Below are 15,877 nucleotides of genomic sequence, written 5' to 3'. Positions count from 1 at the left end.
GAGGCTGCGGATTGCTTCTTAGTGCGGTGCTTAACCCCTTGCGCCAACAGGGAAGCCCTGGTTTTACATTTTAAACATCAAAAGAAAAATATTTCACAAGCCTGAAAATTTGATGAAATTCAAATTTCAGTCTCCGTATATAAAGTTTCATTGGAACACAATCACACTCATGAATGTGCTGTGTGTGGCGGCTTTGGGGCTACAGCAGCAGAGATGAATGCTTGCATGAAAACCCTACAGCCTGCAAAGCTAAAATATGTGTTGTCTGGTCTCTTCCAGAAAAGGTTTGCCCACCCCTGTTCTTGAGTCTAGACCCGGAAGGCTAGGCAAGGCCCGGCTGTCATGTTTGGAGAAGAGAAAGTAAAGCATTCAGTCTCATGTTACCTTCATTTATAAAACATAATGTCAGTGTATGAAATGCAAAGGAAGAAAGGGGGAATATGAATATTAATGAAAGAAGGCTTGGGAATGTTGAAGAATAATAGAGGGGAAAGAAAGGCAAAGGGAACAATCAGGGGTGCAAAATAAATGTAAAACGTGGAAGCAAAAAAAGGGGGGGGGCTGAGGGAAGAGTAGAATGTGCCTGTTAAAGAGAGAAAATGGGGTATGTTGGGAGCAGAGATGGAGCCTGGAGAAACTCCATGCGGTCCGTCTGTTTATGCAGCCAGCGGTGCGTGAACCGTGGGGGTGAGGCTGGCGAGTCGTGCCGTACCCCCTTCGTACCCACTGCAGTTCCTTGCACAGTGACTAAAGGGATGTGCTTCGGGATCACTCCGTTTAAAGCCGTGCGGGGTAGGCAGGGCAGTGACACTCAGTCCCGTCTGCGCGCGGCCCCGGGTCCGCACGACTTTCCTCATCGAACCTCGCGGGCAGCCGAGAGGGGAGGCGTGAGCCGCGCTCGCGGCGGAGTGTGCGACGGGGTCCCTGTGCTCCTCACTAACCTCGCTGCCGCTCAGTTCCCCGCGGGGAGGCTAACGGCCACTTGGGGTTATTGTGAGCGGGGAGCGAGCGAGCGCGCGGAGGGCTCGACGCGCACGAAGCGCGCCATTCCCGCGGGCCGTCGCGACCGCCCGGGCCGGCCGAGGCGGGAGCCGCAGCCCCAGGCCGCGGGGCGCGGCGGGCCCGGGAGGCGGCGGGCGTCCCCGGGGGCGGCGCCCGGCCCCCTAGGCCGCAGCCGCGCGCCGCAAGCGGCGAGGGCCCGCGGCGCCTTCCGGGGGCGCGGGCGGGCGGGCGGGCGGGCGGGCGGCCGCACAAAGGAAGCGCGCGGCCGGGCTTCCGCGCCGGGCCCCGCCCCCCGCAGGCCCCGCCCCCGGCCCCGCCCGCCCGGCCCCGCCCCTGGCGGAGGCGGCCGCGGGAGTCCTGCCGGGACGCGCCGCATTGTCTCCGCGGCGGCTGCAGCCCTCGAGCGCCCGCCGCGCGCGCGCAACCCGGCCGCCGCCCGCGCCCCCGCCGCGGCCTCGCGCCCCCGCCGCCCTTTGTGGACGCCGGCCGGGCCGGTGCGGTCGGAGGCGCCGCGGCAGCCCCGGGCCCCGGCTCGGAGGCTCCCGGCGGACAGGAGGCGGCCCGCCCGGGCCCGGGACCCCGCGCCAGGCGGCGCCCGGCCGAGGGGCTGCGTAGGCCCCGCCCGGCCAGGCCCAGCCGGGCCCTGGACAGGTCAGTGCCCGCGGCGGGGGAGGGTTCTCGCCGGGAGGGGCCCGCGGCCCGCGCGCCGCGCTGGGAGGCGGGCGCCGCCCTCCGCTGCCACTCCCGGCCCGGGCCTGCTCGGCTGCCAGGCCGTGCCAGCCCGCGGCTCCCGCCCTCCCGGCGCCGGGGAGGTGCCCGGCCCGCCCGCCCCCGCCCGCCCGGGGACCCCGCCGGCCCGAAGCGCCCCCGGAAGCCGCCGTGTCAACCCCGGCGCGCCCGAGGCTTCCGCGCGCCGCGTCCCCACCCCGGCGCCCCGCGGCCCCCCCGCCGGCCCCCCGCGTCCTCCGGGGCTGCCCCCCGGCCCGGCCCGGCCCGGCCCGGGCCCTGGCACCGCGGGCCGCGCCGGGCCGGGACTGCGGGTTTGGGAGGCCGGCGGCTCCGCCGGAGAGTTTTGTTTTTAATCTGGTGAAGTCTCACGAGGTTTTTAATTGCATGGAAGGAGACAAGCTGTTCAGTGTCTGTCCGCTTCCATTTTTAGAAGAGCGGCTTCTCCCCTCCCCGTGCCAGAGGAAGGGATGCTGTATTGACGAGTCTTGGTGAAAATCGGGATTTGTGAGATTTTCTGTTTAAAGTAAAACCCACGCAGGAGGGAATGTGCCCAAGGTCAGGTTGCACACTCATGGAGAAGCCACAGTCCGAACTCCTAACCCCCAACTCCGGTATTGTTGGATGCCAAGTCCGCGCCAGAACATGCCCCCGCCAGGCTCCCCCGAACACATTTTACTGACATACTTTCAGTTCTGACCGACCAACTTTCCTTTCCTTCCTAGTCCATACCTAGAATGTTCTGCCGTGTTCCTGGTTTACCTCTCAGTGATGCCTTTCCCCTTAGAGCGCTTGTTCCCTGTTCTCTGTTAGTATATGGGGCCCAGAGGATTCCTTGTTGTGAAATAAGCCACCGACCTCAATCCACCCTGTGTCCCCGATTTTTCTGGGACGGCACCAATTTAAAATAATTCCGTCCCATTATCTGTCAATCCACGTATTTCAGTTTTTTGGTTCAGAAAATAATGTCGTTTTAACTAGCAGACCCTACCCCTACTGTCCTGCCTTTTCCAGCCATTTGGCTCTGGGGCGTAACTGGGTAATCCAATTATCATTCACCGGGGATTCTCCTTCCCCTCCTAGTCAACCCAAATGTTGGAGCTGACAGGATTTCTAGGTTAGTGTGAAAATTACAGACTTAGGAAGCAAGGAAATTCCTTGTTGTTCTGATATTTCTGCATTCCTGCCCTCACCAATGATTTATTCCGGTTCAGGGCAGCAAGCAAGCCTGTACAGTGTCTGTTGATCAGGGCTTAGCTTTAGGTCAGGAGGGATGTAGAGCTGCCTAGTGTTTAAGCTCTGGGAAGGAAATAGCTCACTGTGTTGGGTAGAAGTCAAGAGGTTCTGTCTCAAATCTTAAGATACCTGCACAGCTAAGTATTTTGGTTTCACCCATTTCAGTTTGACACACCTTAGGCTCCTCTTCATGTAAAACACCGTCCTGGCATTGCAGAGACTATAGAAGTGATTTTTCCACGGAAAATGTAGATCCCAGCATCTGGATCTGTATTTGGAAATGTTCACACTGGAATCAACTGATGAACTTTGTTTTCCCACTGTTTCTGTACCCAAGTTTCAGTCTCTGCAAGGCGGGAACCAGGACTCGGGTTTGGCTCACTCACAGGGCTGGCTTGTTTCGCGGAGGGTCCAGCAGATGGGTGATGGTGCTCTTCTGGCACCTGCCCTTTCCAGGCACTCTGCATCACAGGAGCCCTGCCTCTCAGCCCACCCAAGCAAGATCCGTTTCCAGGCTCCTCCATACACACTGGCAAGAATAGATGCCTTTTCTCCTGACTATCCTGGGGAAGTAGGTAGTTTCTTAGTCTACTTGTCTGTTGTTCTTGTATTGGCTTCTCAGTTGTCCTGCTACATATTCCAGAGCAGGCTCCTGTTTCCCCCCCCCCTTCCTTCTATATCCTTAAGTTGTTTTTAATAGTCAGTGGCTCATAGATGCTTAGTGAATGTTTCATTGTGTGCTCACCTCCCAGCGCTTTCCACCTTTCTTCCAGACCTGCCTTAATATCTAATAGACTTGTGTCAAATGCACTCAATATATATACATATATATTACCTCCACTCACCTTAGGGTAAGGCGGAAACTCCAGCTCTTCTTTCTCTTTCCTGGTGTGACTGTAGGTCTCTTCAGCCAATGTTTCTCTGCATGTCAGTGGAGAACAACCTTTTGGAAGGTGTTTTCTGCCTCTGCAGACATACCTTCTCTGTCACCAACTTTCTAGTCTAAGCTGATTGAGCCTGCGACTTGTCTTCCTGCCACCAAGACCCCTTCCCCCATCTGTGACCCTGTGCTTGTTACTCGCTCTGGCCCAGCCCCAGAATCCACTCTTTCCAACCACATCCTTTTTCCTGCCTTACTCATTTCCTGTCTCAGTTACTTTGGTTCCCTTGGTCCTGATCTTTCAGAGGGAGAGAGAACAAACGAGAAGAATGCTTGGATAGATGATCCTATAAAATAGAACGGATCTGGTGTCTGCTCTCATGCTCTTGCATGGGTGTCCCCTCAGGTCTTCTTAAGAAAAACAAAAAGCAGTTGCTGTCTCAGAATTAAGAAGCTCTGAGTTCATGGATGTTTTGGTCTCTTTTCACCTCTTGTGAATGTCTGCCGAGGGGCACTTGACTACCTTGGACTCTCCCTCCGAGTCTCTGTCCTTTGCGCTATGGATTAGACAGTTGGTAACCATTTGCCAAATAATGTCACCCACTTGCTGTCAAAGTTCACTTTGAGCTAGCACAGATCAAGCCAAAATGAAATTTAAATTTAAAAGGCTAGAAAATAGAATGGTGGTTCCAGTTCTGGCGATACTGTTCCATGTTAGGGTACTGTTTACCAAGGGGTTGGTTTTTTTCTTCTTCCTCCCTCCCTGAGTCAGGTCAAATTTATATTCAAGTTCTCCCAGCTGTTCAGTGCAACCTAATATCCAGACAGATTTGGTCCTGCCCTCAAAAAGATTCTCTTCTAAAATGAACATCTACTGGAGCTAAGTGTAGGGGAGATGAGAACAAGGAATCTCTATAAATGATGCAGTTTTATTCCCTTTGTGTCATTTTGCAGCTGGAAGATGAAAATATTTATTCGTTTATTGTTGTGGTCAGAAGGAATCTCACAAAAGTGGTTGTAGAGGGTGGTTTTGTGTTTTCCACCCTGTGGAAAAGCAGGATGAGGACTATGGCTGTCTTACGCCGTCTACTCTGATGAGGCCTTTGTACCGGGAACAGAAATGACTCTGTGTGATTTAGCATCTTGTCAGAAATCAGAGCCGGGGGACTCCTCCAGGTCAAATTCTGGACATACATAGATTTATGATTCGAATGCTTTGATGGCATGGTCTAAGCTACAGTGTGAGTTCCCAGTTAAAACCGCTCTGGGCTTTTTGGTGGTGGTGTTTAAAAAAAATTTAGTAGGTGTGCCTGTCTAGGGTAACTTTAATCAGTTACAACTCAGATAGATGCAGATTTCATCTTTAAACATCTACTTATTTCAGATTTTCAGTTTGAATTACTAGCTACATCAACACCGCTTTGATGCTCAGAAGCAAACTATCTTTAATTCAACTTTATGATATTTTGAGAAAGTTAGGAAAATGATCTGCCATTTGTTTATCTAAAACAGCTGACTTAGGAATTCTGAACTTCCCCCGCTCCCCCATTGATAACAAAAGTGATACCTAATTCACCTGGTCAAGAAATGGAGTTTTGTAATTAATGAGTCAAGAGTTTACAATTAAGGATCATTCTTTTTTGAAGATTAAAAAAGTGTAGTAAGAACCATAGCATATAATTTAAATCATAAGTGTTGCTGTGTGAGTCATTGTAAGACCATCTAGGCCAGCATGGTAAACTTAATGGTTGGTTGTTTTTTTCCCTCCTTCCTCTTCCAAAGTACTTATAGTTAATGAAAAAGGAAGTGCTTCCCTATTCTTTCAAAATGCAAATGATTTTTTTTTTTTTTGAGTTTTGGTAAATCTAAAAGAAGAGAATTCTTTCTACATCTGCCAAAGAAATGATTACTATTAAACAGGCATTGCCAGTGTTCTCAGAGGAATCCAGATGCTGAAGAGTCACCATTTGCTATCACAACTCTTTTAAAGCACGTAACTGTTTCTTAGATGATTTGCTTGTTAGCGGTGAAATTTATTACAATTTTTTTCCAAAAGTAATGACTGTTAGATGCCACGTCGTAACCAGCTCTTCTGGTAGATCAGAGGACCAGAATGTTGAGACTGTTGGCAAGAAAACGAGAGTTCATGACTGCTCTGAGTTATTTTTAAAGCTCCAGTTGCATGGCTATTATGTCTCAAATACTGTATAATTATCCCTAGTTACTGATATCTTTAGCATATTTGAAACCATCCATATGTGGCCTAAATCCACACAGCTATATTAAGGCAGTTTTAAACAATCAAAGCAAATCACATTTTAAACAAAATTAATGTGAACCAAATATTTAAAAAAAAAAAATAAGTCCACATTTCCAGACCTCCAGTAATCAGTATTAATCTGTTCTATCGGTTGACTGGTAGCAAAGGAGGAGGATGAAAAGCTTAGACAGTGGTTATAGGAAGGGAGGGGGTCATGTTTCCAAGAGCAGGAACTATCAGAAGGATTGATTTGCAAACCCATTACGTAGAGGAGAGAACTAAAGCTTCTCTCTCTCACCCTCACGCAAGTTCCCGTTTATCTAAGTACATTAGGGATCCTACAGTAGGTAACCAAATAACTAAAATAAGGCAACATTACATTGGGCTACGCGATTGCCTTCCCTTGTTACTAATTTGGAAATAATAGGGAATTCACTAAACATTTGTAGATTTTTTTTTTAACTGTTAAAAATACATCTTCCAGGGCTTCCCTGGTGGCGCAGCGGTTGAGCGCTGGGTTGTGAGGCTGCCCGCAGCCTCTGCGGCGCTGGTTCGATCCCCGGCTGCTCCCCAGCCACTGGAGGAGGGTCCCGCATGGCGTGCAGATCTCTCCTGCTGCCCGCTGCTCCCCTCAGCAGTGTACTTCGGTCCTTCTGCCTGCTCTGCTCCCCGCTCTGGCTCTGGTGAATTCTCTCACCCTCCCGCACTTCTGACTGTACCCAGTGCATGTATAAACAAACAAACAAACAAACAAATAAATAAACAAATAAAACATGCCTCTATAAAAAAATAAAATAAAAAAAATACATCTTCCATGATTTTACCTTCAGTCTTTCAATTTAATTTCTTTTCATAGGCTAAATCACCCGTTGGCGTTAACAGATTCCATAAATTTACTGTCCTTTAGGTAAAGTTTTGTGTGTTTTTATTTGTTCCACGGTTGTCTTTTCTGGCTTCCAGGGGTTCTTCTGCACGGGGGTTCTTAGGGTACCTTGGTGCTCTGTATGAAAACACTGTATGGAAAGGGACTCTGGTGGCTGTTCTGCCCTGTCCTGTGGATTAGTCCTTGTTGAAGGTGAATTGAGACCTTTATTTGCCCCAAGGGCAGGTGCATTTCTGTTATGTTGTAGTCATTGTCAAATTGGAGGTCACGTTTCTTCCTGAAGCCTAACCATGAGTGCACGGAACTACACCCTCAATAGACCAGGGCATCTGAGGGACATGAATGATGCTGGGTTTAGATAGACTAAATGCCCCGAGGCTGTGAGAAACTGCCTGGTGAGAGAGGGAGATTGAGTGGTTTCCTAATCTCCCTGATCTCAGTGATGTCAGATAGCCAACCAAGTCAGGCCTCTTGCCCTGTGTTTGCTGCGTTTAGGGTAACTTAATCCTCATCACAGCCGTAAGAGACAGATAGAAGCACCCCATTTTACAGATGGAAAACTGAGGTCTAGAGAATTTGCCCAGGATTGCAAACTAGGATTTAAACCTAGGGTCCTTTTGATCCCACAGTCTTAAAAAGCCATGTAGCATAGCTTCTAAATGTCATTGGCCGGAGCGTGTTCCATATAGATACTCTAACATTCAGTGTAACCTTGCAAGTTAGGTGGTATGGTCCTCATTTTTGTAGATGGAGAAACTAAGCCTCAGAGCAGGTACCAAGTGCTTGAAGCAACACAGGGACTCAAAGATGGAATCAGAGAACATAACGCCAGGTCTGGCCCAGAACCCGTGCTCTCTCCACTGGGACATTCTTTTTTCCATCTCTTGTGATCTTCATGTCTCTCCTGGAGCTCTTCTCCCATTGGGTCCAGACATTTTGCCTTTTGAAATCCTGACTGCTTCCAGAGAACTGTGATGGGAAAATGTCTGGACGCCCTGTATCACAGCCTGGCTACCACAGGACTGACTGCATTTAAGTAAACCTTTTTGAAAATTCCCTGACTCCCCGTAGTCAGAGTCCACTGTTATTCCCTGTGTGTTGACCTGGCCTGTTGGAAGTCACCCTGTGATCTCGCAGGTGTTGCTGCTGAGTTTGATCTGGTTGCAGGAGGCCCCTGTTGCAATGTTCTGCCTGTGGGCTGGGACGCAGTTCCTGCAGCTGTTTGGAAATCCCCCACGGCTCCCGTTGTCCCGAACTCATGGGGGAGGGCGGCTCTTCGCTCCATTGAGTCCTTCCTTCATAGCTGGGGGTGGCAGCTTGGAAAACATTCAGCTGTTTACAATTCAGCTTATGTACACTTTGGCTGGGGATTGTGGGTGAATCAGAAGGGCCTTCTCTTTGCCTGTGTCCTAAGAGACAGCATGAAAGTCAGCTGTATGGTAATGGCTGCCAGTGAGGGAGGAGGAACCCCCACTAACAGATGCCTGAACCAGAGTAGCTCAGCCCAGACGCTTCAGATCCGAGAAATATGTCTGCTCTCCAATCCTCTTAACCCAGACTCAAGCAAGGTCATTTTGCAAGGACTCTGAGGGGAGGTCTAGTGCCACCTGGCTGAGCCTCCCTTTCATTCTGCTGGCTGGATGCCCTGCAGGAGCCCAGTGTGGACCCGGCACCTTGCCTTTCAGTGACCGAAACGCATTACTTTGTACTGCAAAGTGCCCCCAGAGGGATCTGCCTCTTGCAGCCACTTCTTGCTCTATTGGAAAAGGCCCTTCAGAACATGCTGCTCTTCTGTGCAGAGTCCAGGGACGTGCTCTGAGGAGCAGGATGGTAACGGTATTGTGTCCTCCGGGCAAGGACATCTTGGTAGAATTGAAAAAGTCACATTTGGTATTGGTTCCTTCTGCCTCTGGCACTCGGGGCGGGGGCGGGGGGAACGGAGCCTCCAGTTCCCCCACCACTGAGAGCTCCTTTTATGCATGTTTTAGAAGATACTGTCTTCCAAAAACTCATGGCATTTTTTTTTTCTTACCTGGATTCTAAAATGCAGTTTTAAATAAGCCTACTTTTGCTTATCTGGAAATAAAAGATTTTAGATTGAGCAACCTTTTAACTCTAATACTCTCTCTGCTCCAGTGCCCATAATCCAGAATAATCGCTCTGCCCTCACCCCTGCCTTCATACCTCTGGTCCCTAAATTGGGAAGAAAGCTGCTTATCTAAGTCAAGTGATTCCCAGCAAGGTGTGAATGACCCCAGGTGAACATTTGCATTTTAAAGAAGTTCGTTGACCAAATGAATCTCTTTTACTGATGAGCTCTGGAAGGGCCTGAAGGGCCAGAGGATAGAGCCGCAGTTCCTCCAGCGTTCCTGCCCCCTTCCCCCAGGGTGCTCCCCAGCACACCCTCCCCCACCCGTCTCCTGCCCAAGACCACTTCACTTTCCTGCCCTCCCTCTGGAGGACAAGGGGAGAAAAACCAACCGAGGCGGGGCTTGTGAAAAAACTGAGCTCCTCGGGCACTTGGAGAAGGGCACTCTTTTCTTTAGGGGCCCATATGTACCAGAGGGCAGGCAGGCGGCAGAACTTTCCCCCCGGGCTGCATGTCCCTCCGGGGCCTCCCTTGCTTTGACACTAGCGCACATCCGTCAGCAAAGGCTGCCTCCGCCTCCTGGCTTCCCGGTGGCCTGTGCAGGTGCTGTGCTCGGACACTCTCCAGCGCGAGCAGTTTTTCAGGAATCCCGCTGTCACCCATCCTGGCCATGTGACTGGGCCTGCTAGTCTGAGGCACAGTGAGCATGACTTCAGAGCCAGGGGCCTGGAGAGAAGGTTCTGTCTGGTATACACGACCTGGTTTTGCGACATTATTTTGCCATTATTTTGGAGCAGGATTTGCTCCAGGCAAATGATCCATGTTATCACTGACTGCTTCCTTCCATTCTGTATTCACCTCATTGCTCTTACTGCTCCAGCTAAGCGAGGGTAGTGAGAAGTCTTGTGAAGGAAATACTCCCTTTCCTCAGGTCTAGAGAAAGTGGAAGTCAGTCTTTGGCCATGCTGAAGAGTAGAAGCTCTGCTTGTCCTCCATTTCCTCTGAAGTCAGGTCTTCAAGGCTGCTTATTTTAGGGGCAAATGAATGGCCAACACCATCTGACGTACCCACAATTAAGAGTCTCGTGCGCTACTAGCTGGGCTTGTGGTGGCTCCCACAATTAAAAGTTAGTACTAAGGCATTGTTCCAGCCTACTTGAACAGTTTCTGCCACATCTCTACATGTTAAGAGTATCAGAACTGGTTCTGAAGTGACCTGGGTTTTGCAAAGCTGGTGCTGAAGAGAGCTCAGCCTCTCTGGACCTGACTGGTCCTGAGGGCAGGATCATTCTTGTAAAAGCCTCCCTGCCTCTGCCTCAAGAGGTCCCCCACCTTTCAAGTGCCTGAAGCTGGCATACATTTTTTTTCTTTTTTTTTTTCTTTTCTTTTTTTTTCTTTAAATTTTATTTTTATATTCCCCATACAATTACAACCCCCTTATTTTGACCCCAATCCCTCCTTTCCCCGCCCCCCCACCCCCATAGAGTGTCTCTGGTTCATAGTTGTTTGTTGATTTTGATATTTTCTTTCTTATAGTTATTCTTTTTCCTGGTCCCTTATTTAAGTTTTCTAGATTCTTGCTATGAGGGAGACCATACGGTATTTTTCTTTTTCTTTCTGGCTTATTTCGCTGAGCATGATCCCTTCCAGCGCCATCCATGTTGGCATACATGTTTTAAAAGGACCAGAGAAAACCAAAGCTCCAGCCTTCGGGAGCTGACCTTATGCTCTGTCTCCCTTTTTCTGGAAAAATCCCTGGCACAACAGAGAAAAGTGGACCAAGAATGATTATTCTTTATAGGCCTTCATTCAGAAAGGCCACTCCTGTAGGCCGGCACCAGCTTAGCTGCTCTCAAAATCATTTTAGCCTCAGAAAGTAATCTGCAAATCTTAGCAGGTGCCAAGTTGCTTGTTTGGATACCTGGGAGAGCTATACTCTCCATGGAAGATGGAGACCAGTGGTTCCATCCATTCTAGTTTATATTGGATTTTGAACTAGACACAGGTGCCTGAGACATTGCCCCCTTCGAAAGAAACCAGCTCTCCCTAGCTATGTTGGGATGGGCCTCCAGGCCCTGTGAGAGTATTTCTGCCAGAGCCCATGAATGAGACAAGAGTTGAGAGACAACCTAGAAATGAAAGCACACGTTACGTGATGACTTCCCTTATTGTTGCGTTCATTCTCATCTAAATGCAGGGCCCTTTGTGAGCAGCTTCAGGGAGCCTAGAGTCTACCTCCATTCCCCTTCTCACTCCTCCTCCCCTGCAGGGAAGCTTGGCTTTACTTCACTCCCACAGCCTCTGCTACTCGTGGTGTCCTGGCTTCCACCTTTCAGGGTCAGGTGCTGCACTCTTTATGAAGGCACTTGAGACCTGTGGGAATAACCAGCAGCACGTAGAGCCTCCAGACTGGAGAGACTAAAGTAGAGAGAAATTCCAAAGATGGAGTATTTCTTTGTCTTTTATCTGGCCTCCGGGCCAGCAGGGCAGGTTTCTGCAAGTTTCACTATTAAGCTGCTTTCCTCCAAGCTGGCCGCAAAGCAGTCTGGGAGGGCGGGAAGCAGCTTAAATTAATCTCAGTGTACTGCACTTGGCAGGGGGCGAGATTGTGTTTGGCCATTCCAGAAATAGCCCAAACACCTTTGTTACCAAAGCAGATGATGACATATTAGCCTACACGACGAATAGCTGTGAACCTTGTATGTTCATAAAACACTCTGTCCCTGGGATTCTGTCCCTCCTGTAACCTGTCCCAAAGTTGTAATGGCGAGTGATCGTTTTTAATGTTACAGTAAAAGGTCTTTTTCATTGGTTTATTTATTTGTTCTCTGAAATAAGATCCCTTTTTCCCCTACTTAGATTCCAAAAAAGTCTTTGCTTTTCAGTGGTAAGCACTCTCTCTCGCATCTGAGCTGGTGACTGTGTCTGCTCACTGCTGTGTTTGGCAAAGAACTGGACCTCAGTTGTTATCCCCTGGTCTTACTGAGATCCAAGGGGGCGGTGGGGGGTGAGAAGTGGAGCGGAGCATGGAAAGGGAAAGAGCCAAAGGAGACAGGATATCAGAGGTTGATGGTGATGGATATCAGTGAAAGAGGAGGCAGGAGCCATCCCATTCTCAGAGGAGAATGACTTCCAAAAAGGCTATAGACCTTAGTTTCATGAACTGAAACAAGCAAGTCAGTTATTTCCCTACACTGTACTCCCGGTCAGAAAAGTGACTGTGTTTAAAAGAAAATTTCACTAACTAGATCTCTTAGATGAGTTCGTATTGACTGGGTGCCTGCTTCTAAAAGATGTCGACAAAAAAGACCTAGGATGATGAACTTCTCTAACCTTTTACATAAGAAATAGTTAAAAGTGGGCCTCCCTGGTGGCGCAAGGGATTAAGATGCAACGTATGAGGCTAGCCGCAGCCACTGCAGCACGAGTTCAATCCCCAGCCAGGGAGCAACCCACATGGCACGGCAGACCTCTCCTGACTCGCCCGCTGCTCCCCTCAGCAGTGTATTTCAGTTGGTCTGCCTGTTCTGTTCCCCACTCTGTCTCTGGTGAATCCTCTCACCACTACCACCACCTCCCTCCCCCACACCTCTGGCCTGTACCCCAGCTCTTGTATGCATAAAAATGAAATAAATCTTTTGGGCCTCCCCGGTGGTGCAGCGGTTGAGCGCTGGGTTGCAAAGCTGCCCCCCAGCCTCTGTAGCACCAGTTCGATCCCCAGCCACCGGGCAAGGGTCCCACATGGCGCGCAGTCCTCTCCTGCCGCCCGCTGCTCCCCTCAGCAGTGTACTTCGGTCCTTCTGCCTGCTCTGCTCCCTGCTCTGGCTCTGGTGAATTCTCTCACCCACCCACACTTCTGACTGTACCCAGTGCTTGTATAAATAAATAAATAAATCTTTTAAAAAGAAAAGAAAAGAAAACAGAAACCCCCCCAACTGGGAGAAAATTTTTTTAAAAATGAAATCTTTGAAAGAAAAAAAAGAAATAGTTGATAGAGCAGTGGGAGTCTGGCCTGGAGAAGAGAGACTGAGGTCACGGGGGCTGTCCTGCGTGACCCCAAGAGCATGTCCTAGTGTACTTGCTCTGCCCTGCCTCCCTCTCACCTGCAGCGCTGTCGCGTGGGTTTATTGCTGTCCTTTTCCTACAGCCTGTGGAGCTGGCTCGGAGAGATGAGCACTTGCCCTGCTTCACTTGAGTGAGAGACCAGCCTCTCAGCCAGGTCCGAGTCAGTGTTTTTGCCCATTACACAAACACGATTAGCCTTGTTCTGTGTGCTCTTGAGGAACGGAGCCAGGGTAAGTGGGTAGAAATTAACAGGAGCTAGATTCTTGGCTCATAAGGAAGAACTTTTCAGCTGAACTGCGCAGGGTGGGAACACAGTGCTTTAGAGGTAGTCAAACAAATGCCAAAAAAATGATTGGATGGCAATCAGAGAGAAAGTTCAAACACTGGGATTGAACTGGCCTTTCTAATTCTGGGAGTCTATAAACCGTAGCTCATTAGTTGTGAATATTTTACTAGGCTTTTAATTAGAAGGAAATGGCCTTCTAAAAATTTTTTTGACTTATGTACTCAAAATTTAAAGCAGAAAACTTCATTTCATTGATTGTATGATTGACTCAATCCTTCCAGTTACTTGTGGATTATTGAGAGTTTCTTCCCCTATTCCAAAACACCTTTACAATTTGGAACAACCAGTTCTAAAAGGGGGAAATTTTCCATCTCTCCAGAAGAGTCAGAATGCTTAAATTTTTTTCCAATGAATATAAATAAGGATTTGTCTAATTTTGCTTGTGTGATGGCCTCAAGCAAAAATTAACTGAAAAAAATAAATCTTATCAATCACATCTCTTGGGTAAGTCCTACTCAGCACTGAAGTTTATTGTGGAGGCCCCAGTACTGCAGGGGTGTGTCATAGCCAACTGTTTCACCAAAAGGTATTTATTCTAGTTTGTTGAGCACTAGGGTTAGTAAGAAAATTAACCAGTTATTAAACCTTTCCTGAAATGGGTTTGTTTCTCCACGCTACATAATTAGACACTGAATTCCTATTTTGTGGTGGAATTTTTGATCTTTAATTGCCATAGGAGCAATCGTCATAAAAATATTTGCTCAAAAAAAGGCTTAGTGAATGTTCTAAAATCATTTCTAAATATGTAACACATGCACACTGTGCCGTGTGTATACTAAGAGGCTTGTTGTGGTTTTTAAAAAAATGACTTTTTTTTTTCCTTTTAGGAAGTTTCAGGTTAAAGGCAGCCTCAGCTCACACAGTTGGTGCGGGTAGAGAATGGGCCGGGGCCAGGTGGGTGTTCACAGTAGTGAGGTGTGGTGCATCTTGCACCTCTAATAGTGAGGAAGCTCCTGCAAGGTCCAGTTTGAAGTGGACAAGAGGAGGACCTGGTTGCTGTGGGGTGGGATGGGGTGGGCAGGCATGCCATCACTGTTGGGGCTCTCCAGAGAGGAGGAGGGAAGGAGTCTGTGGTTGACTGAAAATCAGATAGGCTGTGGAGCTGGGCAAGATGCCTGAGTGAGAGCACTGGCCAGAAAGAGCCGAGGAACCTCAGCTCTGCCGAGAGGCTTTCTTGGAGAAACGGAGTATCGGTAACCAGTGCTGAATAGTGTGATGTACGCTGTAGTTCCTACTTGGGGCTCAGCCCTAAATTCTCTTTGCATTAATTTCTATACTTTGACATTTCACAGGATGCTTAAAATCTTACCCTTCTCTAGGAAGCTCATACAGAAGATTCCTTTAACCTCTCCCCCCAAGCCCCTCCATACCCCAAGCTGATACCTAAGGCAGTAGTTTGTCTTGACTTTATAGGTCACCTTGAATACATTTTTTTTTACTCAGCTAAATGTTACTGTTTGTGCAGATCAGTATGGACCAAAGTCTTAACTCCTCAAAGATAGAATTCTTGTCTCTCACCTGGTTGAATGTCCTTAGCACAGTTGGGAAATTCAGAAACACTATAAAATTTCGATTAGTTGCATTGTCGCAGAGCTGACCATAGCCCTGCTGGGTGGTGTGTATTGAAACCGCACCACTTTAGTTGTTGAGGGAGGAAACTGCTGGGTTTGTGGTGGTTGGCTCCACGGACAAAGCCAGGTGTGTGCTGAGTCCCGGCTCTCCTGCGGCCTGTACTCTGGTTCTCACCTGCCTGCTTGTGTTTTCCTCTCCCCTGTACAGAGACAGGGCAGGGCATTGTTCATGCACTGACCGACCTCAGCAGCCCCGGCATGACCTCAGGGAACGGAAACTCTGCCTCCAGCATCACCGGCACTGCCCCCCAGAATGGTGAGAATAAACCACCACAGGCCATTGTGAAACCCCAAATCCTGACGCATGTTATCGAAGGGTTTGTGATCCAGGAGGGGGCGGAGCCTTTCCCGGTACGGACTACTTCTTTTCCCCTCTTTTTTTTTCTTTTTAAGTATATTTTGGATGTATATTAGAATATTTTTACATTTCTATGTAAAATTTCCAAAAATGTGAACAGTTTGCTCTTCCTTGCTAACTTTCCCCGAAAAGAATGTTAGTCATTTTCTTTCTAGGATTGAGTATCTTCCTAAGGTCTGGAGGGGTCTGCAATCAGGAGTAATTGATGGCAAAACCCCTTGGTTAGAGGTTTTCACACACAGACTGCGCCGTGTCCCTGTTTGGTGATGTGACTGACTCCCTTGGGTAGAAGGGCATTCATGTTGAGGTGTTTGGTGCAAGAGGGGGGACTTTGGGAAATGAAACACCTCGCTCAGTTTTGAAAGCCCGAACCTCTGAATGGCAAAACTTCGGCTAGAGAAC

At 48.9% G+C, this 15,877-nt stretch overlaps 1 protein-coding gene across 6 annotated transcripts in view; it reads left to right on the top strand.

Annotated features, from left to right (window-relative positions):
- PHC2 (polyhomeotic homolog 2) overlaps positions 1–15,877 on the top strand; it is a gene marked incomplete at both ends in the record, with an annotated part of 44,832 nt that overhangs the window by 22,481 nt on the left and 6,474 nt on the right. For all 6 annotated transcript variants that reach the window (XM_084242023.1, XM_084242022.1, XM_084242021.1 and 3 more), the window contains one exon: positions 15,266–15,468. In XM_084242023.1, the coding sequence (XP_084098149.1) occupies positions 15,266–15,468 (203 nt within the window). The remainder of the gene's footprint in view (positions 1–15,265; positions 15,469–15,877) is intronic.

The sequence above is a fragment of the Talpa europaea genome, assembly GCF_964194135.1.
Source record: "Talpa europaea genome assembly, chromosome: 9".
NCBI classification, from domain to species: Eukaryota; Metazoa; Chordata; class Mammalia; order Eulipotyphla; family Talpidae; genus Talpa; species Talpa europaea.
The sequence above is the reverse complement of the archived record's forward strand: the minus strand, read 5'-3'. Positions and strand labels throughout refer to the sequence as shown.